Genomic DNA, 25,274 nt, shown 5'->3' on the forward strand with positions numbered 1-25,274 from the left:
CTCGTCGCTTCATGACTACTTGTCGCTGTCATTGAGGACGTCATGTCATGGAAAGGGCATTTTGACCAAGGCGTTAAGGCGTTCCGATCCTCCAACTTGGAAGACGCACTAGATCACTTCACAAAGGTGAGCTGCAGCCCTTTAGTCTCCAGCTTACCTACCTCCTCTGTTCCCAGGCTATTGAAGCGGGAGGAAATCATTATAATCTCTACGACTCCCGCGCAGCGGTCTTGGAGAAGCTAGGCCGGACGAAAGACGCGCTTAGGGATGCCAAGGCTACAATCGATGCAGGCCCGTCTCAATGGCAGGGTTACGCGCGGTCGTCGAGACTTTTCTTCAAACTGCAGAAGTATACGCCTGCTGTGACTATGGCTGATTTGGCTCTCGAGAGGCTAAAAGAAGGGGATCAAAAACGTGCGGAAGACTTGCGTCTCATCAAAGGGAATGCTGGAGCTGCTCAGGCTGCTCTTGCTCGGGAGAAAAAGAAACAACATGCAGCAACTTTCTACCATTTTGGTAAACTTCCGGTGGAGATCATCGGCACTATATTCTCCTTATCTGTCGAGGAGGACTCTGCCCGTGTCATTGTCTTGTCACATGTCTGCCAGCATTGGCGAGACATCTCGCTGAAGACTCCGACTCTCTGGAGTACCTTGGTCCTCTCGCGCAAGCGTCCTGGCAAGAAGGCAATGCTGTGGGATGCCCGCTCAGCTGGAATGGTCAAGGACTTGAGCATAAGAAAGGATTTCAGTGACACCGACCTAGCGCCAAACTTACCGCGCTGGAGTTTCCTACGGAGTTTCCGGACCTCATCGTCACTGTTGGGCTTCCACCATATATTGCATCCACTCAATGCCCGCGAGCAGGAACACTTGCTCCGGAACATACAGGAGATAGCCTGTGAAGCTGGAGACCCAAGCAGTCTTTCCAGTCACCCAATGCCAGCACTACGGCGTCTGGAAGTCCGTTCGATCTCCTTCGATTGGAATGCATTCTCTGTCCAAGTATCCTCCCTCCGTGAATTAATTGCGTATGATTGTCCTTTATTTATGGACGGGGTGCTGTCCTGTTTACGGGCCAATCCCATGCTCGAGACTCTATCGTTTGCCGGAGGCTTGACCGAACATATGCTCATGGGTATCAGACAAGACGACGATGTCATCCCCTTGGCCTTACCACATCTCCGATCCCTGGAACTGGCCCATTGTAGTGTCTGGTCAGACTTCCTAATCTCTATGATATCACTCCCTTGTCTCGAGACTTTGACACTCACCGCACTGCGTGGTCGTCAAGATCCCAGTCTACAGAAACTTATACATGATGGCGTGCAACATCTTACGGAGTTCAGGATGCAGAAATGCAGTGTATCTCCATCTACTATTCTCAAACTTCTCCGTGCTGCCGATGCGCTCGAGACACTCGAGGTGTCTCATATAGGAGGGGATGCTACCGCTCGCATGGGTGGAGACATAAACGATATTGTCGAAGCCCTTGCTGCCCAACCTCCGGCTGGGTCGACGCCACTATGCCCTTCATTACAGCACCTAAATGTTTCACACTGTCCCGCTATCAAGACAGGGCCACTTGTCCGCCTTGTCAAGTCACGTTTGACAGATGGACAGAGCGCTACGACGGCGGTTGACTCGGAGCAGGTCGAGAATTCTGTCCGACGTGTCAAGCCGCTGCAATCTCTGGTAATGGATGGATGTCCACTAATCGAGGCGGAAGCATTACCCTGGCTCAGAAGCAAAGTACCTCTTGTGAGTTGTGTCTATATGACGAAGAAGGCCGCGCAATACAAGCGATGAGGGCGTGGCTCTGCTCCTAAGCCGCAATCACCATGTTGTGCAGTTTCTACACTACCGCAGTGGATGGCTTGACACAAAACGAGTAGTTGCCGGGCAGTAGGAGGTCCATCGCGGGTGACATAGGTCCGGCGCGCCGGGCTTTGTCGTTAAGCGTCGTTAGATCTCACATGCATAATGTGGGGTGTGATAGTTGTGCGCTGTTTGTCATAATTCGATACCTTCGAGGTTTGTTCCCTGTAACAGATAGATCAGTCAGTCATCTGAGATGCGGGACACTCGACTCACTAATTTCGGTAGACGGATATAGGCGTCGGTTCCTGAGTGAAAGTTAGATATGCGCAAACATTACGAAGGGAGCCCACATACCCCAACCGTCTAAAGAGATGAGTTCAAGGGAACCTCCGAAGTACCTACAATAATGCTCAGAAGGAGGGGTTCGCCATTCGCGTCTGCACGTACCTCGCGAAAATGTTACTCATCGGCAGTCCAATACCGATTCTGGGATGAGGGGCAACGCCTGCCTCCGTCTCGATATCATCCGACCGCGCATCAACATCAAAGCTTGGTGCGGAGTCCCGTCTGCGTCGCTTCCACCACTGTAGTTGTTCGTCGACGGTAGCTTTCATGCCCTGTTTACTGGAGCTGACTGTGCGAAGCGCTCCGATTCGCGACGTTTCCAAACGCGCAGCGTTGCGGGTATGGGAGAAAGAGAAAAGGTCTTGTGGTGACCTTATATATGGCATCACCAAACCACCTCCTGTAAAGCGATTTAACGCTTTGATTACTCTTCCGGAAGTGGAAGACATGCCTTGATCTGATATGCGGATTCCGATTTCGTCAGTACTAGCAGCAATGGTTGCATGTATAGGGGGCAACGTAGACTTGTCGAGATGTTTCAATCCAGTAGCACGCATCGACTGAGCATATGAGTTGCGTCACGGATGAGGAGGATATACTATTAAGGTCGAAATAACCCACATTCTTCAGCAGTTCGAAGACTATGTATCTGTGTGGGATCTTAGTTTGGGTCATAATTCCAATAGGACTGGCGTACTCGAGGTGTTCCCTGATATACGAGAACTTCGCATTCAGATGGCCCTCCACTACGACTTCCGGCCACTCTTTATCTTGATCTGGCATGTCCACTCCATCTTCCTCAAGATCAAATCGACGGTCCCTAAGGAATTTCACGCATTTGTTCACGCTCTCGCTGATGTTTAAGCCAGTATCGATGATACCGACATCCCCAGAGCGTGAATCGCGCCGCGCAAAGTGTTCTGACAGAGCTATATGATGCTCTGCAAGGACGCGCCGAGATATTCTCGAGACTAGCATGCGTCGCATGAAAGAATCCAGCTGGTCCGGAGGGAGATAAGGGGATGACAGTGATAACCCGAGAGAAAGGCTAGGGATAACTGCCGCACTAGAGACCACGTAAGGTTGAGCATGGCTGATCAGAAGGACAAGGAGGTGTAGCGTTATTACTGTTCTTCGAGAATGTCACGCAGGAATGCGCAGAACGCCTCGTTGTCGGACAAGGTTTTGATTTCTGGATACCGGCGGAATCTGGAACCCCAGACGGCGTGAGGATCGAGCGTATTCAGAGTATAGCTCCCTACTTCTCGAATGCGGACCAGTATAGCTGTATTCGATCATAGTTCGCCTGAAAACCTTCCATTCATTCTACCGACCACGTACCTCATAGACCCGGGCTACGCCTTCCTGCGTGACTACGACATATGGTAGAGCTTGGAGGTCCCGTATGCGATGTGCTATACGAACAGGTAGTTCGGTCCGAACATAATTCCCGCTCTATGTTGCATTAGCCAACGATGCTCTTGAAGTCATGTACGCCAGTCATGAACCTGGATTAACCGCTCCTCATTCATAGATCGGCCAAAGAAGACCTTGACGTAGGATTCAGAATAGCGACCTTGCGTGCCAATGCATGAACAATACCAGCTGCCTCAGGGTTAACCTCTTGGTCTGCTTCGATGCATACAACTCCAGCTGCCTGTTTTGATAGAAATGCAAGGCAGTGGACTGGCGGCGTTCAGTGTTGACGCCGTGCGTGACTGGAGCGCGACGCAAAAGCCGTTTCATGGCACAAGAACGACATATCCAAGGGGTCGAGGTTGTGAGAGCAGAAATCATAATGCACGAGGAGGGCAACGCGCGCAGGACTTAGCGGAGTTGACGGCACCGAGTCATAGCAGTGAGTGACAACCTTGATACAGAGTTGGATATCAATTGGGTGTGTATATTTGCAAATCCTGACTTAGCCTATGGCACGTCGATAACAAGCTCAAGTACGACTTCAGGCTACAACATTTGTATACGTGCACATCCTCTCGAGGACAGACAAGAAATAAGACATGGCGATATTGATAGTGTCAGAATATACCTTCCGATCTCAGTGCACCAATAATCAGGAACGCGGACCGGCGATCACGCTCTAAACCTATCCAGTCTCCTTTCCTTTGAACAGGCAAGTCTTGGTCACCAGAAACAAAGATATCATCGACGATCTCTTCTTGCTTATCCTCAATATTGTCCTCCTCTTGTTCACGATCCCAAAGTACCTCTTCCCATTGCGAGTCGCTGATCGTGACTGCTACAATCTTCGCGTCGCGGACATTCGGTAGTATAGCGGTGAGGAGGTTCGATAGTAGCTCCGAAGCACTATCCGCTGTCTGGGAGTGGAGGACGGGCAAAGGCCGATATTCGGCCTATCCATCTGCGTGGGTGCATGCAGATTGACGAAGGGAGCGGCAAACGTACCTCAAGAAGCATACCTTTCGTGGAATTAGTGCCGCCCCCTAACAACACCGTTCCCGCACGAACAATCCAGTCACTGCCAATGGAGAAGATCCGGCCTTCTATCCTGACCTGGGAACCGGAGGAGGATCCTCTTTGGGAGGTATCAGGTGCTGATTGTCGCGACGACACCCATTTTGCTTTCAGTTGAGCCAAGAGTTGCTCCAGGGCGCCAGGCGGTCTAAGGGTCAAGAACGTCGACCGGTAATGTGATGGATCCGGTACGGGTTGGGACGGGTCTAGAGTAGCAACATGTTGCAAGAAATCTGCTCGAGTAGGTGCCATGGGATCCTCTAGGACGACAAAGACGTTGTTATCCATAGTAAGAGCAGCCATGGAACGCTCAGCAGGTATTTGGAAACCAGGTATTGTACCCAGGGTGGATCGGTAGGAGCGGATAGACAACTGCCATTTACCAATCACAACACCCTAAGACATCCAAAGTTTGACGGAAATTAAACGCTATACCAAGAGTGGTGTACGCACCGCATAGTTGTGTTGAATATTTTCCGTAACGAGATCCAGTCCAGTGCTGGGCGCATTAGTCCATCGAGCCAGCCTATCCAAACGTCAGCTTTAGTAAGAGCTTAAAGCAGCTCATAGGCCGACCCACTGAAGCCCATAGTCAACAGATGTTTGTAGGGAGACGTGAGTATCAGTAAGGTTTGGCAGTAAGCAGAAGTGTGGCAAAATGGCCAATTGCAACGGCGGTGACAGTAGTCACGGACGCAGTTATGGGTGTGACCCGTCGCGTTCCTTGTACGCGTCGCGTTATCTGCTTGCCACACCGTGACCGGAGAATCAACTCGACGTCCTCGAACTCGCGTCTACTATCATCATCGCTGTCGTCGGACTTGTTATACATGCCTCCAAGACGCAAATCAGCGCCTGACGCGTCCACGTCAGCTGCTCCGGCTACATCTTCCAGGCCTAGGACACGCTCCCAGAAGCCCGCATTAGAGGTGCCGGCATCACCGCCCCCTCCACCGAAACGGCGCGGTAGACCTCCTGGAGCCAAGCCTGCTGGCTCTAGCAACAGCTCTGGTCAAGCAAAGCGTACAGTGGCTACCTCTAGCAGTACGCGCAGTAAAGCCCGCGGGAACGACACCCAGCTCGTGGTCGAGCCGATCGAAGAGGTTTCTGAGGATGAGCTGAATATCTCTCCCTCGAAACGAAGATCTACGAAGGATACGAGCTCTACTGCAGCAACTAAGACGGAACCCAAAAAGAAACCCCGTATGTTTATGCATTCTGTGGAGATTGCTTCTCGGCCAAAACTCTCCTCGCAAGGTGCAAGGGCCCCTGCTACCCGAGGGCGTAGAAAGCTCGAAGAAGCGGACGATGACCAGAACCCAGAGGTTGTGCCTTTGCAGACCCCGTCATCCCCATCGAAGAGAACTAGAGCAACGGAGAATCCCCCGACTACGCCTGCCAAAAGGCGAACGCCGTCACCAACCAGGTCCCCGGCGAAGCGCATGAAACTCACTCATGCACCAGAGTCTCTATCAAAGTTGCCCCGTGTATTACCTAAAGAATTGCATGAATCTCTCGACGCTCAGAAAGCTGCTGTATTGGTGGCACTGCAGCATCTCCCAATGCAGCAGCCACGGGCTGACGAGGAGGATGAAGATGAGGAAGCCCCTGCAAACGAACTGACTCTTCAACAACTGGACGACCTGCTGAGAGGTACAGTGGAACGTGGGGAAGGCAACTCCTGCCTGTTAATCGGTCCTCGTAGTAGCGGGAAAACGCGAGTAAGTTATATTATCTGTCGCGCACCTGGGGTTCCCTTACAATCACTACGATAGATAGTTGAAACTGCTCTGGCATCTCAATCCCAGAAACCAATTGTAATCCGTCTATCCGGTCACGTCCAGACCACAGATCGCCTGGCTATGCGCGAGATCGCGCGCCAGGCAGCTCAACAGACGGGCTCTTCCTTTTCAGCCGACGCTGAAGTGGACGGCGTCGCGGACGAAGACGACGACGTCCCAGTTGCACTTCCCCCCTCATCGCACCTCCCCGCCCTTATTTCGACACTACCTACACTCAAGCGTCCCACAGTAATTATCCTAGAGGCATTCGACCTATTTGCACTCCATCCCCGACAAGCTCTGTTGTACTGCCTACTGGACACCGCTCAGAGCTGTCGTGTCGGTGACGACATGAAAGGCGTCGCTGTCATCGGCGTCACCACCCGCGTGGACACTATCAACCTGCTCGAGAAGAGAGTGAAGAGCCGCTTCTCGGGCCGTATGCTACGAACTGCCAGTCCGAGAAGACTGACGGATTACATCGCTGTAGCGAGGGGTGCACTCACTACGCCTCCCCCAGACAATATCAAAGCCGAGGAATGGTCGCCGCTGTGGAATAAAGCGGTGGAGCAATTCCTCGCTGACCGGGCAACAAGAGAGATCTTCAACGAGACGTTTGCCTTAACCCGCGACGTGTCTGTATTAAGCCGAATACTTGTAAGGGTTTCTGTACAACCTAGCATGCATTAAATTGACATCACTCCGTCGTAGACAGCGACAATCGTTGGTCTTACACCGCTGAACCCATTCCCAACGGCTGTCCAACTCACCTCCGCGGTGGCTGAGCAGCGATGTCCCCCTAGACTGTCCTTCCTGCAATGTAAGTATTGACGCGTCCTTTAAGCCATGTCCCCGACTGACCACGAGCACCTTCAGCACTCTCCTACCCGTGCATGTGCCTCCTCATAGCCGCTACCCACGCACGGACGAGCGGACACGATGCCTTTACTTTCGAGATGCTCCACGAAACATTCCGAGATCAAGTGCGCACATCCTTGTCGGCCCCTGTTCAAGTAGAAGGCGGCGGCATCGGCATGATGAAATGTACACGGGAAGTTCTGCTGGCAGTACGTGCTTCTCCGCTTCATAGTAGTTCGAGCACCTTGTAATTCCTATAACCTGCAGGCATTCGAGTATATGATCAGGGTGAGGGCCTTTGTGATGTCTGGGCCTTCTTCATCGAATGTCGCGAAGGAGTTTGGAAAGTACAGGTGTATGGCTGAGCGGGAGGAGGTGAAGAAGATAGTAGATAGACTTGGACAGACTAACTTGAAGAAATGGTTCAGCAAGGCCAAATAGACACGTTACTACTTCGATCGCGGTTCTCGGGGATTTTACAGGGAGCCCAAACCGAGCATGCCAGAACGCTGACTGCGTCCTCGATAGTACTTCATCCGGAAGGTAAGTGCCAAATACAATACACGGACTGCGAGTAGCTCTATTCTGTCTGTCGTGGCCACCAGTCGGGCCACCAAGGGGAGATTGACCAATTGGTCTTCTGTTCACCTTCCTCAAATGACAGACCGATATCGCCCTTCTCCCAGCCCTCAACGTGCTCCAACCGTAATAGAGCGAGGCCCACTCCTTGCGTGGAGCTCAGCAACTTCCCGGTGCCTCGCGGCCGTGGCATCGGTCTGCTGTCATCAGGTGAATGGTTGACGGAAGCGCGAACATCAAGGCCTGGCTGGAAGGTCGCTCCGTTTGCCGGTAAGGTCCCTGTCTTCAAGGGGCTAAGGAGGGACAAGTTAAGGCCTGGGCGTGCTATGCATATGAAGCATACTTACGCCTCATCACCTGAGTGGATAATCACAGGAAGGACCCGTTTTCTGACAACGCCGGTATGGTACGTGCGAACTGTCAGCTCCTGACCGACGTAACATCCCTTCCGGAAATCCACTGCACAGAGTCAGAGTGGCGTTGACCTACGAGTTTATCATGGCACTCACATGCACCCATTACGTCCAAATTCGAGTCCATGGGGAAGGCCTGCATGGGCACAATGTCCGTACTGGACTCGGGGACACCGTGCAGTATCCGGTGAAGCAAGTAGGCATCATGCTGAGCCTCGTCGTGGGTAGCGGCCTCGGGCGCTGGAAGTAAGTATTGGTATCAGCCAGACATCCCGCCGACCCTATCCCATTCTTACGTCTGTCGCCCTTCCTCACAAGCCTCCTATGCCCCATACCCACGGCGCGTCTGTCCCGGATAAGACAGTCCTCCGCACCCCACGGCCAACCCTCGGAGGCATCCCAGACGGGCTCGATAGCACCGCTCCGAGCAAAATTCCACTTCCTCGGAGTCTCCCAGATGCTCTCCTTCTCAGACCCCCAGGACGCCCAGACGTCATACTGATCCGACGCGTCGCGGATCTTTACCTTCGAACGCAGGACGTACCGCTTCAGCATAGGCATGAGCGGCGGCGCTTCGGGCGACCGTGCATCGTACTCTATGAGGTAGCTCTCGCCCCCTTTCATCGGGTCGGTCTGGGTGTATACAAAGACATCGTAGAGCACTCTTCCCTGTAGTAAGCTTTTGAGTAGATTGTTATGATCATGTCCAGTGTCTGTGCGTACCTGGGCATGCAAGAAGGAAGAGAAGAACGGATTTCGTTGCGCAAGCGGAACGGTCGAGGAGAGAATACCGTTCAGAAAGTGCGGCGCATCGGAGCCAGAGACCGAAAGGATGGACCTGTGCGGGACGGGTGCGACGGTGGGCGTGTGTCGGAAGAGAGCTCGCAGGGCTGGTGGCGGCATAATGGAAAGCAAGTCCGGCTCGGACCGGCTGCCGGACTTGCTCTTCATCGCTGCCCGCCATGTCCTGCGAGCCTCTCCTTGCCGCCCTCAAAGAGTGCATTCTACGCTCGGACTGCGTCAGCAAGCAAGGTCTATTGCCGTCGGAGTGCTTGAAGCACCATGCTGATGAGCTCCCTGAGGAGTGCCAGTCCCTGAGGCAGGCGACATTTGAATGTAAAAGAGGAATGGTGCGTGCTACGCTATTAGGATGTTATAAATTCGCGCTAAGGTGGACGGCCTCTAGCTGGATATGCGGAAACGATTTAGAGGGAATAGTGCTGCCATGATGGCGAAACAGTTGAAGAAAGACGGTCCAACGACATCAAGTCCGGCGCCAGCCAGTGCTAGTGATGCCTCATAGCACGAAGCTTTGGATCTTCGCCCGTATGCTTGCCTTTCTCCTAGCCCATCCTAATGGCTAGTACTCCAGGTGCTAGCGCGCAACCGCAGGGGAAATTCCCTGTTGTCCTTGCTTCTTGCACAGCCAGTTAGTACTAGGGCATCCAGTAATGCAAAATACTACGCGGAGCCTGCTGGAAGCAGCGCGTATCTTGTAGATGTGTTGCCACGTGTTGTAACACCAGGTCGTATTATGGTGACACTTCTCATCAATAATACAGCGACTACTAATACACTCCTTAAGAGATACCACATCACTCCATGTCAACGAAGTCCCCTTCATCGAGATCATGGGGCTAGAGAATGCACTATTAGCGAAACCTCAATCAACAGTGTCACCCTCGACGCACCTCTTTTGGTTCTTCGTCTTCACCGTACTGCATGGTGTAGTCAATGTGGCTCAGGACCGTTTCTAGCGAATCGGGGCTCGAGAGGTCGAGAGGTAAAAACGATACTAGGGGATGATCCTCAATCTGTCGGGCGAATTCCCCTGTCAGATTAACACTGTGGAAGCACGTCGGTCAATTACGCACCAGCTGGACAATGGCCTGGTTGAGCGCATGGAATCGAGGGTTCGTGCTCGTCGCAAGATCCCCACTGCTTTCCCCAAACGGCGCCGCTATGAGTAATGGGTCGGGATCCAGATACCGCGCTATGTCTTTCCGTTTCCGGATACCATTTCTGCCAGAGGCGGGATCTTCGCTGTTGGACGTGACAAGATCCATTTTGGACATGATATTGATCCAGGGAACTTCTAGATTCACCATTGCAGACATGGCAGAGAGAACACCGCTGTGTGTGATAGAGGATTTAAGTGGCGATCGGCATAAATGGAGAAGATACACTGACCTGAAGAATTTGTACTTGTCTTCCATGAATTGCGATTCAAGGAGGTATGTGGAGCATACCCGCATGCCCGTTCGTTGCAGGTCACGAACGAGGGTCGGAAGGAATGGATGGTGTGTATACAACTCGATCTGGCCTTCGTAACAGAGGAACCATATATTTAGTACAATTCATGACTACCGATATATGGTACACGTACCTGGGCAGTCAAATATGAGATAGTCATTCTCGTACTCCCCCAGCTCCTCTTCAAGCCAGTCCATATTTTCCAGCAAATACCTACATCACCCCGCCCGTAATGAGCTATTGTCCAACCCCCCAACCGCCGTCTGCAAAAGATAGAAGCGCACTCACTCACTCAAAGCAGTACACCAGCCCGCCATTCGGTCCATACTCCAGCTCCCCCATGACGTCCTCCAGGCTGATCAAGTCGCGGATGTCGATGACCGGCTCGTACTCATGCGACTCTGGGTTCGCGGCGGGGTCGAGGTTGACGAGGTGGGCAGTGCGTTTGGAGGCGACGAGGTGGTTCATGAGGGCGCCGCAGAAGGTGGACTTGCCGGCTCCTGCTGGGCCGCAGACGAGGACTGCGTAACGCATGGCGAGCAGAGACCCTTGAGAGAGATACAACCTGAAGCCGTCCAAGTTGTCCGAAGAGTGCGAGAAGAATTTGTAACTCCGATCGCGCTCAGTTCACTGCTAGTAATCACGATCGTCCAAGTAGTCACCTTTACAGGCTTTACTAGTACACCTGTTTCATCTGTCTCGTTCACCCACACACGTCCGTACCGCAGCCATGTCGAGGACGACGCTCCCTCCCGTTAATCCCGAGAAATCGCTGGCGGGCATAACCGTCGACCCAAAGACGCTCGAGCGGGTCATCCCTGAATCACGCAGGCCAGATGGCTCGTACGTCCCCTCCCCTCGCGATCGCCACTCGTGATATTCATTCCACACGCCCTCCACGGACACAAATGAAGAGTGCGCAAGCAGCTCAAAGTGCGACCGGGGTTCACGCCACAGGAGGACGTGAAGCGTTTCCGGAGCACGAAACAGGCCCAGATAGAGGCTAACCAGCTCCCGAAGGGCCACATCGTCGGCTGGGTGCCCCCGCCTAACGCAGCGAAGCCCAAGCCTGCGGGGGAGGGCTCAAAGGCTGCTGTGAGTAAGACTGCGGCGAAGAATGCGAAGAGGAAGGAGAAGAAGAAGGCGCAGAAGGAGCAAGAGCATTTGGAGAAGATCAGGGATAATTGGGAGAGCAGCGAGGATGAGGCGCCTGAAGCGAGCAAGAGCACAGATGGGGCGAGAGGCAAGGAGCCAGAGGCTGGGGCGCATACAGGGGACAAGCCAGAGTCTGCTGCGGCCCCTGCTGCAGGCACGTCGGACGCAGACGGGTTGTCTGAGAAACTTGAGAAGCTCAATGTCAAATCATGAATATAATCTGTATGTTTATTTGTATAATTAGTTCGATAGATACCTGCGATGCACGCCCATATGGTGGTCTATATGCTACATCTCGAGCATCGTCGTGGACGCCGAATATTAGGGAGGCAATAAATAGGAGTACCGATGTCCGCCGACCTCTGTGAGTCCCTTGCCCGAGCATAATATCGTCTTGTACACCAATCTGATACACACGTTGATCCTTCTAATGCGCTCTAGGATTTGCAGTCCAGGCTTGCTATGTGATATAGTCTGTGTGCTCGAGTCCCTCGGCTTCGGGATGGCGCACCTCCTGAGGGGGCTGTGGCGGCGGCTTTGGGGGAGCCTTGGGTCTCAGCTCAAATGAGAGGATAATCAGGACTACAACGCATGCGAGGGATGCTGGAGGAGCAACCGGTTGTAAGAACGGTGGCATGGAGTATCGATCCTGGGTCACTCACCGACTGTTCTCCACATGATAACCCATTTGACTTCCTCCATAGTTACTCGGAGATCACCCAAGGTCACGATCGACTTATTCAACACTTCCTGCGTCTGGCGTGAGTAAGGCGTTTCTGACCTTGCATCGAAGAGAACGCACCTCGATCATGATATCCTGCCGCTTCAGTTCCGTCTTGTACTCCGTCTTTCGATTGTCCAGCTCCATCTGCAGCCTAGCGAGACAGAATAAGCGTCATGATGATGAGTGGGCCTATAGAGACCTACTCGTGCTTCAGTGTATTGATGCTCTCCTTCATGGTCTGATCGAGGTGCTCAACCTCACGCCTTAAACCAGCGGTATTGGCCTTGATGGCCCCGACTTCGTTCCCGTGGCGAACATTAATCTCTGCTCGTAGTTCAGACAGCGCTGCCCGGAATAGGTAGGCTTGCTGAACATGAAGTGGGATCACACCGCAAGGGGCCGTCCTTCAGTTATCAGGCTGTCACAACGCGAGACATAAGCACAGAACTCACGTTCTCGAGATCCTTCACAGTTAGTCCATCCCTTCTTACTCTCCCTATTCGGTCGACAAGCAGCGCCCGGGTAGCTCTCATAAGCCCCCGGGCTATAGGTGTCGGGAACGTCTTCTCCAGCACTTGAAAGAACCGGTGCGTGTGGAACGGCGGGCTTGTGTATTGCGGAAGAGAGGAGTGAGATAGTGGAGGGGATACATGAGGCGAAGGCAGATTTGACGGATCGCTTTGACTAGGTCCCAGAGGCGTCGAAGGACCCACGACGCCCTCACCAACGCTAGCGCTGGTTAGCTGGGGTGTGGACGGATCCTTGGGATGCGGATGCAGTGATACGTCCCGTGGAAGGTCGTCAGGTGTACTTGGATTTGGTCGCGGCGGGTCGGATATTGTCTGGGATGTGGTGTGCGCGTCCCGGTGCGGACTCGGGATTATGGAAGTTGACGAGGACGGTAAATGGATGTCCGTGTGCAAGGAGCGGTATCTTCTTGAGAACTGGCGCGCGATATTCGAATACATAAACAATAACTGAGATTAGGCCGGTCGGGATGAGAAACTGGAAGGTTGGTAAGAGTCAGTAAAGGAGTGTACAGCACGGAGATTTACCCACGTGTATAGCACACCTCGATCTATATTGATCGCATGTCGAAAGGCTGGCTTGACAGTAGCCACATCTTGAATCTGTGGCATTCTCGGTGGTACTACTTGTCATACTCACTGCAAAGTCAGAAATCTGTTCGCAGATACGTTAAGTGTGTGATGTAAGTTCAGATGACTCCCACCAAGCCGGCGGGCCTATGCTGCGGGGACTGTCTGTCTCAACCCGCTGACTTGCTGCAAGCTAGAGCTCATACAGCGAGAGCTATGGCTTTGCGTATCGTTGCGCACATCTCGCTCGGTCTTTCAGTCTTGATCTACCTCGGCTATTCCTCCCAGCAGCTCAACGAGGAGGAGAAGCGCAGGCCCCTGGCCTTCGTCTGCCGAAATGCGGTTTACGACTGTAGCCTCCAGGATTGTCCGTACCCGTTCTTCACGCTATCAGAGACACACCCCCTCCTTCACCGTGTCCTCCCTGATGCCACAACGAAAGCGCTGGATTGGTTTACTTGTTTCGTGACGCCGGCGTTCGTTGCAATGTATAGTGATCCCTGGGGCAATGCGGTTATCGACCTCTTCAATCCTGTCTTCTCGGTTCTTATCGCCTGGGCAGCGGTTGAATCCTTAACGGGGCGGTCTAGAGGATGCCTCGCAAAATGGATAATTAAAGCTACCCCCATTACGTTCGCACTCGGGCAAATCGGTGAGAGACATAATCTGCATTGTGGGCAAGAATAGAGCCTGATCGTAGTCCGCATTTGTCTGTAGTGACTATAGGAGCTGTCTCCCATGTATTACTTTTGCCTGCAATCCTTATTCTGCGTTGCAACAGCGAAGTTACTAGACTTCCCACTGCAATGCACCTGTCGACCATCCTGGTCCAAACTCTTACCATGATCATCTCCATGGGAATTACTACCGGCTCTCCAAAAGTAGGCGTGATTATCCAAATATGCATCCAGGGCTGAATAACGCGAACCCTTTCAGTCCGTTATGTTGTGGGCAATTGCCTTCCTCCAGCTCTCACCCGTGCTCGGTCCACTACTATATCTGACTCCCTGTTACCGCGTTATCGGGCTACCGTTCAAAAGCCTATTTTCGAAGAAGTCCGGTCACCCGCTGCAGACGTTCTGGAACTTGCTAGCTGCTGTCGCTATTCTCGCGCACCTCCAAGCGGTAGCCCGTATCATCGCACTGGTGTTGACGTACGACTCGCCCACCCCTGCGTTCTACGGCGTGCTACCGTCAACAGACTGGTCTTCAACCAAGCCGCCCCTGTCTATCGCCGCTATTTTCAGCCACCTCACGGCATGGCACGACCAAACGGAACTTGGTCGAGCATTGATCGTGTACGACTTCATGCTCACGTCATTGGCTTTGGCTGCACTGCAGCTACATAACTTCTCGGGCATCGGGGATGTCGTGTATTATGCGTCGCAGATCGTACTGCTAGGCCCCGCAGGAAGCTTCGCCATATGGCAAAGTAGGGCTTGTGAGAAGGATATTGCGGCTGTGGAGCGGCCGGGTAAGAAGAGAAAGTAGGGTTGTTGACAGGGAACGCGGAAGACATAGATGTGTACGCGAGTACATAGATTGACATCAGTCGTATGTATCTCCGTCCTTTATGGGCTAATCAGATCACTGCTTTAGCAGGTTATGTAACTGCTACCGGACGTCGTAGAGGCATGTCGTAAGCGCTGGTGGATCTGCATCTTCTGCCTTTAGAACTGCTCCTACGCAGAAGCTCAAGGAATTGGTGATTCAATTTGTGGCACTAACAGGCCCATTAGATTCAGCAGGTCTCCGGAGCTGGGGGGAATTAATAGCTCCCGGTTCTTTATCGGTATATCAGCTCAGAGGTCAGCTCTTCAAGCCTCAAGATGTCCTGGGATGTTGCACTTGTTTCTGTGAATTCCTGTTATTATTAGTAGGGGGAATTCTCGCGGGGAGCGCAGATCAACCGGCTATCGTTTAAACTAACACTGGCTGCTATATACCTAGTACCTACGCGCTTAGGTTGCATTCATTCCTTTACCTTCCGCGGTGATACGCGGGAGTTCGCGGTTATAGTTTGATGCAAGGTGGTCGCCCCGAGCGTAAGTGCATGTCTTCATTGCTCGCCCAGCACCACGTCAGGGGCAGCGTAGCAGCACCCTGATTTGCACTGCGCGCCCAAGCAAGGAATCCACCCTTCCGTCGCAGTATGAAGCACCAAGCAGCGTGTTCGTAGAGTTCATGCCTGCTGCCACCCTTGATGCCAGCCTCGAGGCTACGTTCCTTCTCGCTCATGGCGTCACCATAACCCGGATGCCACTCTGCACAGCCACGCGATTGCAATCTCTCCCCGAGATCTACCCGCCACGTGTTCTGCCACCGCGACGACTGCAATCAGCGAACAGGGTCAAGTATAGCTGCACCCATTCAACGTCTTCTAGCCTCGAAGTCCTTCATGTGCCTCGAGATGCCTGAATACTCCTACTACCCCACCGGAAATGCTGAGGTAATCAAGCAACTGAACATGAGCAAGCATCCCGAGGGAGGTGCGAGCAGTTGTGCTCCTGCCGTGCGTCTCTGATAGACTGCCCGATAGGTTACTTTGCGGAAACTGATCGGCGGCCCGAAACTGTTCCGTCTCCTTTCGCCGGTAAGTCCTGCAGTTTCTCGAAGGTGGACGGACGGAATACACACCAGCGCACGTCTAGATAATGCCACTCGATCGCTCGCTACCTCGATATTCTACTTACTGACGCACGAAGAGCCCAATGGATATATTCATATGAATAAATCAGTGGTAGGTATCTACAATATCTAGTTGCAGCAGGCGTCCGACTGAGGCTCTTGTAAGACCTATCACGTCCTCCACCACGGCCGGGCAGAATACACCCTCATCCACCCAGGCAGCCCTCCCCGCATCGAGAAGAAAATCGTCGGCACAAACGCTGCCGCAGGGGAGCTGCGCCAGCTGCTCGTCGGCACAGGCGTCTGGAAGATGTCCCGCGTCCTACCCGAGGACCGCGCCGCTGCGAAGACCGACGAGGAGAAAGACCACGTAGGGTGCTTGATCACGGAGGTCGTCGTGCCCGGCTTCGCTTGGGAGGACCATCAGTATCTGACTCTCGATGGGCTGCATAAATTGTTTGCGGGCGTGGAAGGGGCGGAGGAGAAAATTAGAGTACTGAGCATCTTCATTCGTAAGAACTAGAGTACAGAGCCCTTAACAGTGTTAGAGCGTCGACCCTGTATGCATCGCACATACGAACAACAGGATGGCTGTGAACTTTAGAGCGTAACAGCATTTCCGCCCCCACCGCCTCTATCTGAGTCCTTGGGACACGCACGTTCAACGTCGTACGCGAGTTAGGCAAAGAGGAGGCATAGAGCTGTACCCCAGTCAACTGATTGTTGTACCAGTGGCGCATTGACACCCCAGTCGATAGGTCACCTGGATAGATATGACGGCGCCGGCGCCTCCTGTCGAGTCATCAAGGGAAAGATGTCAGAATGCATCGGAGACCCGTGATCAGCCCACCCCCCAGCGCCCGCCCTAGGCGCTCGGGAGCCGTCGCATTGAGTTTGTACACGGTTCATGATATCCCGCAGCACCTCGGCTTAGATACAGCGGCGCCCGTGGCGCGACGCCGTACCCCGATGCGCGGGTCGAACAGCTTGAACCGCGAATAAACCATATATCAGGAGATAGCGGGTGTCCACGCCATAGGGGGAGCATAGCTGGCAGTGTGTGGCGCGCGGACGTCTTGCAGCGCCTTTGTAGGAAGCAGTCTGATGGTGGCATGATGCATGTTGAGGGTACTACAAGAGAAGGGGGCGTTTAGCAGAAATGGGCGCTTCAGGATTAGCTTTAAAGGCCGGGAGGATAATGGGCGGGATATGAACTCGCCGGTGGGATCCCGCGGAAAACGTGCGGGGTGCGGCCTAGCATTCAGGTATGCCAATATCAGTCCAAGGGTGTCAAACAGGGGGCGGTTACCTCTTCGACGTTTATGAAAGAACATTGTATATACTGATGTCATCACCTGTCCGATTGCAGACTAGCCCGAGCAAGGACGAGATTGGCTCGCCATGTCGAATTGCTGTGAAATCCGAAGGATCGGGAGAGACCGCTGGATTGGCGTAGCGAGGGCAACAGACGTCGCTCGGGCCCTACAATCCCAGAAGAAGGCGGGGCGTTGATTAACTTCAGGGTGTATCGGACTTTAAGGAGATACTCGGTGGCTGATGCCACACACTGCTGTACACGGCGGTCATGCAGCCTCTACAGGTCGGCGATGAGTAAAGAGCCGCGCCATACGCAGCTCAAGCTAGTATACAGCCCGGTGTCAATCGGAAACTTGAGTTCGGGTCGGGGACTATACATTGACTTCGCCACTATTCAGCCCACGAATAGTATAGACTGCGGACGACGGAAAACGAACGTAGCACAGCAACGGAGACAGCGCCCTATGAGAGCGCAACGCTGTTTCGGGCTCGGGTTCGGCGCACGTTGAACGTGTTTCGTCATGGAATGCACGAATAACACGCCGGCGCCGGGATAGCTCAGGTAGACAAAGAAAGCGCGTTCTTGCTCGCAGTGCCACTTGTCGGTTCACAAGACGTGATTCGTGAGGACGCAGAGGCTGTACCGCCTCTTTTGCTTTCAGACACAGCCCTTGTGACAAAAGTCATGAGGATTTTCGCTGGTGATTCTTCCGGAACACACGCAGTCCCGGATCAAGCGCGAGGCATTACCAGAAGGCTCGTAGCAGAGGGAAAATCAGCAGTTTTCGAGGAGATGGATGGGCCGACAAAGGAGGTGAAAGCACAGATCAGGATTTGCGGGTTCGCGGGCGCCTATCTGGGAGATCCGGCAAGTCGCGGCATCTCCATTTCCTTAGCTCGTGCAGTCACTCATTCCACTTTGTGACGTGCTCCTCTGGGGCCTATAAAACAATGCCCGCCGTCGCCCTCCACCCGATATCTTTCTTCCCTCAAGCCACTCATCGCTCTGCCAATCCACCGTGAACCATGTCCTACTACGCATCGCCCTCCCACCATCGCTCTCATTCCCACCTCGGCTACTCCCAGTCCCAGTACTACCCGGCCCAGGGCTCGCAGTACTCGCAGCAGCCGGTCTACTACACATCCAGCGACAGCGGCCACCGTCGGTACAACTCGATGGGCGCGGGCGGCAACTACGCCTACTCGGTCCCCGCGAGCCCGTACCAACGCGGGCGCACGTACAGCGCGAGCCACCCCGGGCACGGCAGCCCCGCCGTCCAATACGTCTCCTCCCACCGCTCCCATTCGCATCGCAGACACAACAGCACCTCCTCGCCCGTCGTCGTCGATTTGAGAAGGCACCCGAGTCGGCATGGCACCGTGCACGTTCAGGTCAGTTGACAACATGTTCACTCGTGATTCCCATCAATGAACTGATCTTATCCCGCTCTTCTATCTCAGCCCGGTCGCTCTGCTTCCCACCATCGCTCATCTTCCCACTCTCGTAACTACACCGACCGGCACAGGCGCTACTCGGAGGGGCACCTCTCCTTCACCGACCGTCTGCGTCGCATGTTCGGCATTGGGCCGTGGGCTCACCATAATGGGAGCCACCACCACGGACGCGAGCGATACATTGACGCCAAAACCGGGAGAGAGACAGATCGCTGGGGCAGGCCGATCTACAGGGTCTGATCGGTGACCCTGAGGTTTTGGAAGCAGATCTTATTATAGGACTGCACGACGAACAAGCACACTGTTGGCCTTCTTGGTCGACGTGCTGCGAACAGCAGGAACGGGGTTCCTCGAAAGCATACCCCCAGGGCCCAGTCCCTTCGTAATCTACTCGGCATCGCGACCGATAACTTCTTGCCCTTCATCCAATCCGGACGCACATTATTTATCCTGCATCCACGCAGTCGCAGTACGTTGTACGAACCCTTATGAAGTATAATGCCATCTCGCCCTAGTAACCCCTTGTCATTATTAGTGCTTGTATACCGCATATGTTGTTTGTTATTAAAGTCTCGTTGCTATCTCAGGACTTGGGTTACTGCCATTGTACTACTTGTACAGCAATCGATCTTCGCTTGGCTAGGCTCTTGGTCGGTGCTGTGTGATCTCACCGTGTGCTACGTAAACCTGAGATCCTCAATCATGAACAAGACTGCGACCTGTTGTAGGATATCTGCTTCAAGCTGGAAAAGATAAGGATCTGCCCCTGATGCACCCCCCAGCCCGCGCTGCGTCCCTGAGCGTGTCGTGCCCAGCTCCAAGCTGGAGCCTGGAGTCACACTCGAAAGCTCTGTTGTCAGATCCCTGCACCAGCTCCACAACTCTAGCAGGATCTCGATCAAGATTCCCCTTCCCCGGTCCCGCTCCTCCCGAACACGTCCTGCCACGTTGGCGCTCAGCGTACACGCCACCCGCTGCTTCCCAGCTTCGGTATGAACAGACAGGAGTTCATAACCGTGCCCTAGGGTACCTGCCGTGTGGAGAAAGGGTCATGACACTCTGCTTCACTGCCAGCGTTGTGCGTCAGTTGGTGCTCGTGATCACGGAGGTACAAGTCACCAATGGCTGCTGTCTCATACCCATATCAGTGACAGCGAAAGAGGCTCTAATGTCATTCTATGCGTACAGCAGCAATTAGACGAAAGCAAATCATAAAGCGAATATAAGAGTGAATACACTTCTCGTACAGCAAAGAGAAACCTCGTGATAAGATTACAGGGCCAATGAAAACATAAAAGGCCACATCTTATGATATACCAATAGCGGGAAGAATATGCAATCTCTCCGCGTGAACGTAGTACGATACCCACGGCCAGTGTGTCGCGATTCGGAGAGGTGGTATCCAGGAAAGTGGTGAAGGACGTCCACTAGGTAGCAGATGACAATCGGTGGATCCGCTCGGCATCCAGCCACAGTTGAACCTGGGCAGTAATGTCCGACATCTTCCGCACCAGCTCGAGGCGCGCTCGGATGGCAGCTGGGTCATCGCGCTGACCTTCCCAGAGGACGGCCAAGCTGACTTCCACCTGGAGAACAATTTCGTCACGGTATTCGTAAAGTGAAGATAGGTCGACTTTACCTTCTCCGCCAGGGCTGCCAAACCTTCTTCGAGCGCCTCCCCAACAGCTTCAGCTGCTTGGGCGAGACGGTTCATAATCACATCTGCGCCTCCGGTGAAGACCTCGTCTTTCACATCATCGATGAAATCATGGAATACAGTCTGGACGTGACCAAGAGGATCAGGACGATATCAGTACATCAAAGGTCGAAACAAACCTTCTGCCGGGCAACACTTCCCTTGCCCCTTTCCAGCATGGCGCGGTCGTATCCCTCGATCAGTTGATTCTGCACATGCGGCGCTAAGCACCTGGACACTTCCTTCTGCTGATTGTTCATTGCTTCTCGGACCGTCTCTAGCGTCTTATTGAGAGTGACGCTGGCCTCTTCCAGGCTCAGCTCGGCTTGATTCCTTACGCGATCCTTCAGAGCCGGAGCCGCGGACTCTTCGACTTCCTCAACCAGCCTTTTGATCGCCGCCTTTGTATTCGCTTCGAAGGCCGCGAAAAGGTCAGCCTCGAAGACCTTGCTCCAAGAACTTGCAATGTTACGAGTCATGGGATTGATTAGCTCGACATTTAGGTCTTGTCTAAATGATCCATGGCGGCGAAGGGCTGCTGGTCATCAGCGGCTGTGTGCCTTGTAGCCCAGTAAGACTCACTTGCTCGATACGTAGCCCAATGCACAGAAGATGCGAAAGTGTCCGATGTAGTAAGGGCGGAAGAAGCAGCCTGCCGCCAGACGTTAGGACACGACACACAGTATTCTAATCACGACCAACCATCTCTGCGCCGGCCTGGCACTTCTCCTCGAGTCCATCCTTGAAGCGCGCCTGGACGTCTTCGATCGTCTTATTGATGATTCCCGCGAAATCCTGAGGGCTGATGTAAGAATGGATAATACGGCGGCTATACGACGGGGGCTGACCTTAATAAGGCGAGGAGTGACACCCGTCGGCTCGCCGTAAGCATCTACTTTCTTCGCGGGCTTTCCGTTCATGGAATAGAGGGCGCCCAGTTCTCCCAGGTCAGCCAAGTCAAAACCCGCATTCGCGAAGTCGCCAGCGCCATCGTCTTGAGGAGTTGACTCCCACTTCTCCCGCAGGGTTGCCCTATCAATCTCCGTAACCTCACCAATACCTTCCATATAAGTGCGAACAGAATTCGCGAAGGTTTTGAGGTGCATCAAGAAATTACGAGCAGCTCGCTCCCGCGAACTGACCGTCAAGGTGTGACACCACTGCTGCAGAGCAGGGACTCCTGTGTGCTCCATATTCGAGAAGCAGCTGGGATCTCCGTCTCCCTTCACTTGGTCTTATCAAGTAAGATTGTCAGAGATAGTGACGTCCGTGATTGAATGGAACTCACTCGTCAATCTGACGTAGTCTCGAGATGATACGGTGAAAACAGGCAGGTCAATCTCGTCGTAGTCTATGATTCACCATGTCATTAGTAGCAGATAGTCCAAGTCCAACACGTAATACGTACTGCGTATGTTCACGCTAGGATCAAATGAATCTGGGTCCCGCCTCTCGGCTTCGGCATCTGTGTCATGCAAGTGAGTCTGGAGCTATTCATTCGAGACAGTTTCGTATAACGTACCATCGAGGTCCTTGAGACCAGTGCGGAAATCTTCCTTCAAGACATCGCGAGAAAACTAAGACGATACTTGGTTCAGTATTCCCCGCGTCCATTATGATAGGCCTGTAGTACACACCTCAGACCGTTTCAATGAACAGAAAGCATTCTTCTCCTTCTGCGCTTCCGCCTGCTTCTTCTTCAGCGTTGCCAACATGTCGTTCGCTTCCTTCCTTTCCTTCCGTGCCTCGCTCAGCTGCTGCCGCCCAACCTTGATGGCATCGTCTGCCTCCTTGATCTTGGTCTGCAGGCTCTCGATCGTGACTTCCTCTTGTTCCTCGCTGTCGCTACCGGACTCGGACCCGTTTTCAGCGTCAGTATCCCCATCAGATTCCTCGTCGGTGGATTTATCGGCCTCGCTACTGTTCCCGTCCATGTCGACGTCGGAATCATCGAAATCGTCATCGAAGTCGTCGTCATCGTATGCCTCGCTCTTACGGCGTTTCGGGGAGCCACCCTTGCCACCTCGAGCGTTCTTCCTCTTCTTCCCCGCCTTCTGAGCCTTTTGGGCGGCTTTTCCCGTCAGACGGGGAGTAAAAGGTTTGTTGTTCTCTAAGGCCGCCATATGTTCTTTGTATTCTTCGCGGTAAGCGCGGATCTCTTGCAGCTGCTTCTCGACTCCTGTGACATTTAAGTGTGAATCAACAGTGGAGTCCTATAGCTCTAATCTCATACCTTTGACAACCTGGTCGGCTTCTGATTTCTTCTCTTTCCATTCTTCCATGTCATCGTTGCATTGTTCGATCCGTCCCTCGATTTCAACGAGTTCAGGCTCATCGTCCAGGTTGAGAGCTCGGATAACCTCCGAGCAAGAGATGTCGTCGCACTTCGTAGCTGCGCGACACAGTGTCTCAGTGATGCACGAGGCTAAAGTGCACCTCTTAGATACTCACCGACAAAAGTGATAGAGTTAGCGTCATAGCTATGCACGAGAAGGTCAACGAGCAGCACTAGCGCACAGGGACATATACGCACTTTCCGTCTGAGAGAATTATGAGACGTGCATCGTCCGGTCAATAAAGTAAAAAGGGGCGAAGTACAGACTGATACAACATACCCACTAGAAGATGGAAACGGTAAGCAAACAAATAAGCGGGAAAGGACTGCACACGCACTCATCAACTGTGTCTTGAAAGCGTCGCCAAGTAAGTCTGTGGACTATCGTCAGCTGACGAGGTTAAAGCACGTTTCTCAAGACATACCTCGCGCGGTCTTATCATCAACGGCTCGAGTGATCGGCGCCAGAATCCAGACGCAATCACACTTCTTCATGTAGTCCTTCGCAATGTTATTTCTTGCCGCATTCGCGTCAGCGACTCCCGGCAGATCGACGAGGACGGCGCCCGTCGAAAGAGCTGCAGCATTACAGCGCACCCGGACTTGTCGGATAAGGGGCCAAAATGCTGCCTCGTCCGCCGGGTCCTTTTCTTTTGCCTTCTCCTTTGTCCCGCGAGCGTCCTTGAGCATGTCCATGAAGCTTGGAACTTTGTCCTTCTCCTTCTCTTTCGGCTTATCCTTATTCTTCTTCTTGTCACCCCGCTTCTGATCTTTGGAGTCAATGTATCTCGATATTTCCTGCGCGAAAGCCTTGGAATCCTTTGCTACGATGTTCTTGGTGGTACCCAATATCCTAGCAATTTCTTTGCCCGTGATGTCAATGCAATGTAGCTCGTCGCGGAAACCAAATCACCCACTCGGATCACGTGCAATAATCTGATCGACACTCATTTGAACAAGCTGCTCTTGAGAAATAGACGGATACACCGCATGGACCTGGAACGTTCGTAAGGTTCTCGCCTTTCGTCAGCTGGGCGTTCCGAGACTACCTTATGCCAGGCAACACCAGAGTCGCTCTTGAGATCGGTAGTTCTCTTCAGATTGCCATCTTCGTCTACTAGATCCTCTAGCAATACTGCAAGCTCTTCTTTCCACTCGGCTTCAGACAAAAAGGACACGTCCGCATCAATGGTCTTCTTCGCATGGTAACCGATCTCGGTGACGACGGCCGTGCATGCTACACAATTATAAGTACCAGCGACCGGGCCGGCTGAAATAAAACCTCACCTCTCATTCCACTCGTCGGGACGATATTATCTACATATGTCTTATGTCAGCACGGAAGATCAAGAAAAGCCCACTTATCATTACATACCGTCAAGGATGGCGTTCAGAATCGACGATTTGCCAGCACCAGTAGCTAGATTCTGTTAGGACCATAGAGAAATCCTATAGACGGGACGTACCTCCGCAGATGGCAATCATGGTAGTAGGGGAGCCTTGACTTTTGAGGCTACCAGAACAGGCCTTGAGCGACGAATCCTCATTCAGGTGAGAGCGCTTACCTCTCAATTTCCCTAAGCCACACGTCTTTGCGCAACTTGCTCCCGAGGTTGATCTTCTTAATCTCGGCTTCCATGGCCTTCACCATCTTCGTACCTTCGCTCAGAGCATCCTCAGGAGTGTAAGGAATCTCATCGGCAGTTTCGAATACTTTGTACGTCGACGGTGCCGGTAATGGGGCGGGGACGTTCCCCTCGTTCTGAGCAATAGGGGCCGCATGTCCGTTCTCATTCTTCACGCGGGTTTCAGCAGACGACGCATCCTTCAAATCGGCTGCAATATATGAGGGTACAGGAAGACCCCTCTCGAGAAACTAGGTCAGAGTGAGTCAGTCGCCAACATACATAATAATGTGGTCAGCCCCTTACAACGCGTGCAGCGTCGCTTGGCTCCGGTTTAACTTTTGTTGACGCGTCTTTGATTGAATCATGAGAGTTTGACGGCGACAATGGGCTAATCTTGTGCTCAGAAGGTTCTGGCTTAATGAACGTCGATGCCTGCGGCTACCAGACACGTAAGGACCAAACGCGGAACTATAAAGGGCATTGTCTTGAACTCACTAAAGAGCCCGACGCGACGTTCTCCTTATAGTCCATCCTAGACGAAGCTTTGGAAGGCTCGAGTCATGCAATGATGTGAGATGTGAGTGGGAATGGAAGTGTGAAGTGAAAGCACGCGTCGGAACGCGAGCGCGTTTTATTGGCAGTGACAAACAAGCGTAAATAACGCGTAATTGTTGACATGACATCGACGCGCCACTGG

The 25,274-nt window shown here is 53.1% G+C and overlaps 13 protein-coding genes across 13 annotated transcripts; 7 read left to right on the top strand and 6 right to left on the bottom strand.

Moving 5' to 3' along the window:
- Positions 1-42: 42 nt before the first annotated feature.
- Positions 43-1,808, top strand: GLOTRDRAFT_136184 (uncharacterized protein; the record flags this gene model as incomplete). Its single annotated transcript, XM_007864111.1, has 2 exons — positions 43-126; positions 177-1,808. The coding sequence occupies 2 exons, from the start codon at positions 43-45 to the stop codon at positions 1,806-1,808; spliced, it is 1,716 nt and encodes a 571-aa protein (XP_007862302.1).
- Positions 1,735-3,911, bottom strand: GLOTRDRAFT_70547 (alpha-ketoacid dehydrogenase kinase; the record flags this gene model as incomplete). Its single annotated transcript, XM_007864112.1, has 12 exons — positions 1,735-2,042; positions 2,094-2,125; positions 2,175-2,218; positions 2,268-2,537; positions 2,583-2,725; positions 2,787-2,814; positions 2,863-3,231; positions 3,294-3,374; positions 3,428-3,450; positions 3,507-3,620; positions 3,674-3,715; positions 3,768-3,911. The coding sequence occupies 12 exons, from the start codon at positions 3,909-3,911 to the stop codon at positions 2,013-2,015; spliced, it is 1,320 nt and encodes a 439-aa protein (XP_007862303.1). The 3' UTR covers positions 1,735-2,012.
- A 290-nt stretch (positions 3,912-4,201) lies between these two features.
- GLOTRDRAFT_114006 (uncharacterized protein) lies at positions 4,202-5,248 on the bottom strand (the record flags this gene model as incomplete). Its single annotated transcript, XM_007864113.1, has 4 exons — positions 4,202-4,537; positions 4,590-5,054; positions 5,112-5,184; positions 5,235-5,248. The coding sequence occupies 4 exons, from the start codon at positions 5,246-5,248 to the stop codon at positions 4,202-4,204; spliced, it is 888 nt and encodes a 295-aa protein (XP_007862304.1).
- An 852-nt stretch (positions 5,249-6,100) lies between these two features.
- On the top strand, positions 6,101-7,738 carry GLOTRDRAFT_70551 (uncharacterized protein; the record flags this gene model as incomplete). Its single annotated transcript, XM_007864114.1, has 5 exons — positions 6,101-6,379; positions 6,434-7,096; positions 7,151-7,259; positions 7,316-7,494; positions 7,565-7,738. The coding sequence occupies 5 exons, from the start codon at positions 6,101-6,103 to the stop codon at positions 7,736-7,738; spliced, it is 1,404 nt and encodes a 467-aa protein (XP_007862305.1).
- Positions 7,739-7,756: 18 nt separating this feature from the next.
- Positions 7,757-9,197, bottom strand: GLOTRDRAFT_109603 (Aminomethyltransferase folate-binding domain-containing protein). Its single transcript, XM_007864115.1, has 5 exons — positions 9,013-9,197; positions 8,586-8,958; positions 8,386-8,529; positions 8,224-8,335; positions 7,757-8,169 (listed from the first exon to the last, which is right to left on the bottom strand). Exons 1-5 carry the CDS (start codon positions 9,190-9,192, stop codon positions 7,878-7,880), a joined length of 1,101 nt encoding a protein of 366 aa, XP_007862306.1. The 5' UTR covers positions 9,193-9,197; the 3' UTR covers positions 7,757-7,877.
- Positions 9,198-9,254: 57 nt separating this feature from the next.
- On the top strand, positions 9,255-9,508 carry GLOTRDRAFT_26430 (uncharacterized protein; the record flags this gene model as incomplete). Its single annotated transcript, XM_007863462.1, has 2 exons — positions 9,255-9,419; positions 9,476-9,508. Coding segments are annotated over 2 exons (198 nt in total), but the record flags the coding sequence as incomplete, so codon positions are not given.
- A 235-nt stretch (positions 9,509-9,743) lies between these two features.
- GLOTRDRAFT_55119 (uncharacterized protein) lies at positions 9,744-11,085 on the bottom strand. Its single transcript, XM_007863674.1, has 6 exons — positions 10,835-11,085; positions 10,676-10,755; positions 10,480-10,612; positions 10,164-10,422; positions 9,981-10,103; positions 9,744-9,926 (listed from the first exon to the last, which is right to left on the bottom strand). The coding sequence occupies exons 1-6, from the start codon at positions 11,074-11,076 to the stop codon at positions 9,885-9,887; spliced, it is 879 nt and encodes a 292-aa protein (XP_007861865.1). The 5' UTR covers positions 11,077-11,085; the 3' UTR covers positions 9,744-9,884.
- Positions 11,086-11,272: 187 nt separating this feature from the next.
- On the top strand, positions 11,273-11,910 carry GLOTRDRAFT_125577 (uncharacterized protein; the record flags this gene model as incomplete). The annotated part of the gene is made up of 2 exons (XM_007864116.1): positions 11,273-11,385; positions 11,457-11,910. 2 exons carry the CDS (start codon positions 11,273-11,275, stop codon positions 11,908-11,910), a joined length of 567 nt encoding a protein of 188 aa, XP_007862307.1.
- A 247-nt stretch (positions 11,911-12,157) lies between these two features.
- GLOTRDRAFT_33288 (uncharacterized protein) lies at positions 12,158-12,954 on the bottom strand (the record flags this gene model as incomplete). The annotated part of the gene is made up of 5 exons (XM_007863495.1): positions 12,158-12,300; positions 12,360-12,447; positions 12,500-12,572; positions 12,625-12,788; positions 12,874-12,954. 5 exons carry the CDS (start codon positions 12,952-12,954, stop codon positions 12,158-12,160), a joined length of 549 nt encoding a protein of 182 aa, XP_007861686.1.
- Positions 12,955-13,734: 780 nt separating this feature from the next.
- On the top strand, positions 13,735-15,009 carry GLOTRDRAFT_125579 (uncharacterized protein; the record flags this gene model as incomplete). The annotated part of the gene is made up of 3 exons (XM_007864117.1): positions 13,735-14,170; positions 14,245-14,399; positions 14,455-15,009. The coding sequence occupies 3 exons, from the start codon at positions 13,735-13,737 to the stop codon at positions 15,007-15,009; spliced, it is 1,146 nt and encodes a 381-aa protein (XP_007862308.1).
- A 919-nt stretch (positions 15,010-15,928) lies between these two features.
- Positions 15,929-16,760, top strand: GLOTRDRAFT_136190 (uncharacterized protein; the record flags this gene model as incomplete). The annotated part of the gene is made up of 4 exons (XM_007864118.1): positions 15,929-16,007; positions 16,058-16,111; positions 16,170-16,258; positions 16,313-16,760. 4 exons carry the CDS (start codon positions 15,929-15,931, stop codon positions 16,667-16,669), a joined length of 579 nt encoding a protein of 192 aa, XP_007862309.1. The 3' UTR covers positions 16,670-16,760.
- A 1,656-nt stretch (positions 16,761-18,416) lies between these two features.
- On the top strand, positions 18,417-19,593 carry GLOTRDRAFT_114013 (uncharacterized protein). Its single transcript, XM_007864119.1, has 2 exons — positions 18,417-18,855; positions 18,925-19,593. Exons 1-2 carry the CDS (start codon positions 18,490-18,492, stop codon positions 19,156-19,158), a joined length of 600 nt encoding a protein of 199 aa, XP_007862310.1. The 5' UTR covers positions 18,417-18,489; the 3' UTR covers positions 19,159-19,593.
- A 476-nt stretch (positions 19,594-20,069) lies between these two features.
- GLOTRDRAFT_136192 (uncharacterized protein) lies at positions 20,070-25,179 on the bottom strand. Its single transcript, XM_007864120.1, has 23 exons — positions 25,073-25,179; positions 24,881-25,015; positions 24,515-24,825; positions 24,416-24,462; positions 24,325-24,369; positions 24,237-24,266; positions 23,999-24,186; positions 23,867-23,945; positions 23,375-23,812; positions 23,288-23,323; positions 23,148-23,154; positions 23,066-23,094; positions 22,848-23,006; positions 22,252-22,793; positions 22,137-22,191; positions 22,023-22,079; positions 21,903-21,965; positions 21,463-21,848; positions 21,317-21,409; positions 21,197-21,266; positions 20,755-21,149; positions 20,558-20,698; positions 20,070-20,504 (listed from the first exon to the last, which is right to left on the bottom strand). The coding sequence occupies exons 1-23, from the start codon at positions 25,106-25,108 to the stop codon at positions 20,346-20,348; spliced, it is 3,501 nt and encodes a 1,166-aa protein (XP_007862311.1). The 5' UTR covers positions 25,109-25,179; the 3' UTR covers positions 20,070-20,345.
- Positions 25,180-25,274: the final 95 nt, after the last annotated feature.

This window comes from Gloeophyllum trabeum, assembly GCF_000344685.1.
Source record: "Gloeophyllum trabeum ATCC 11539 unplaced genomic scaffold GLOTRscaffold_00002, whole genome shotgun sequence".
Taxonomy (NCBI): Eukaryota; Fungi; Basidiomycota; class Agaricomycetes; order Gloeophyllales; family Gloeophyllaceae; genus Gloeophyllum; species Gloeophyllum trabeum.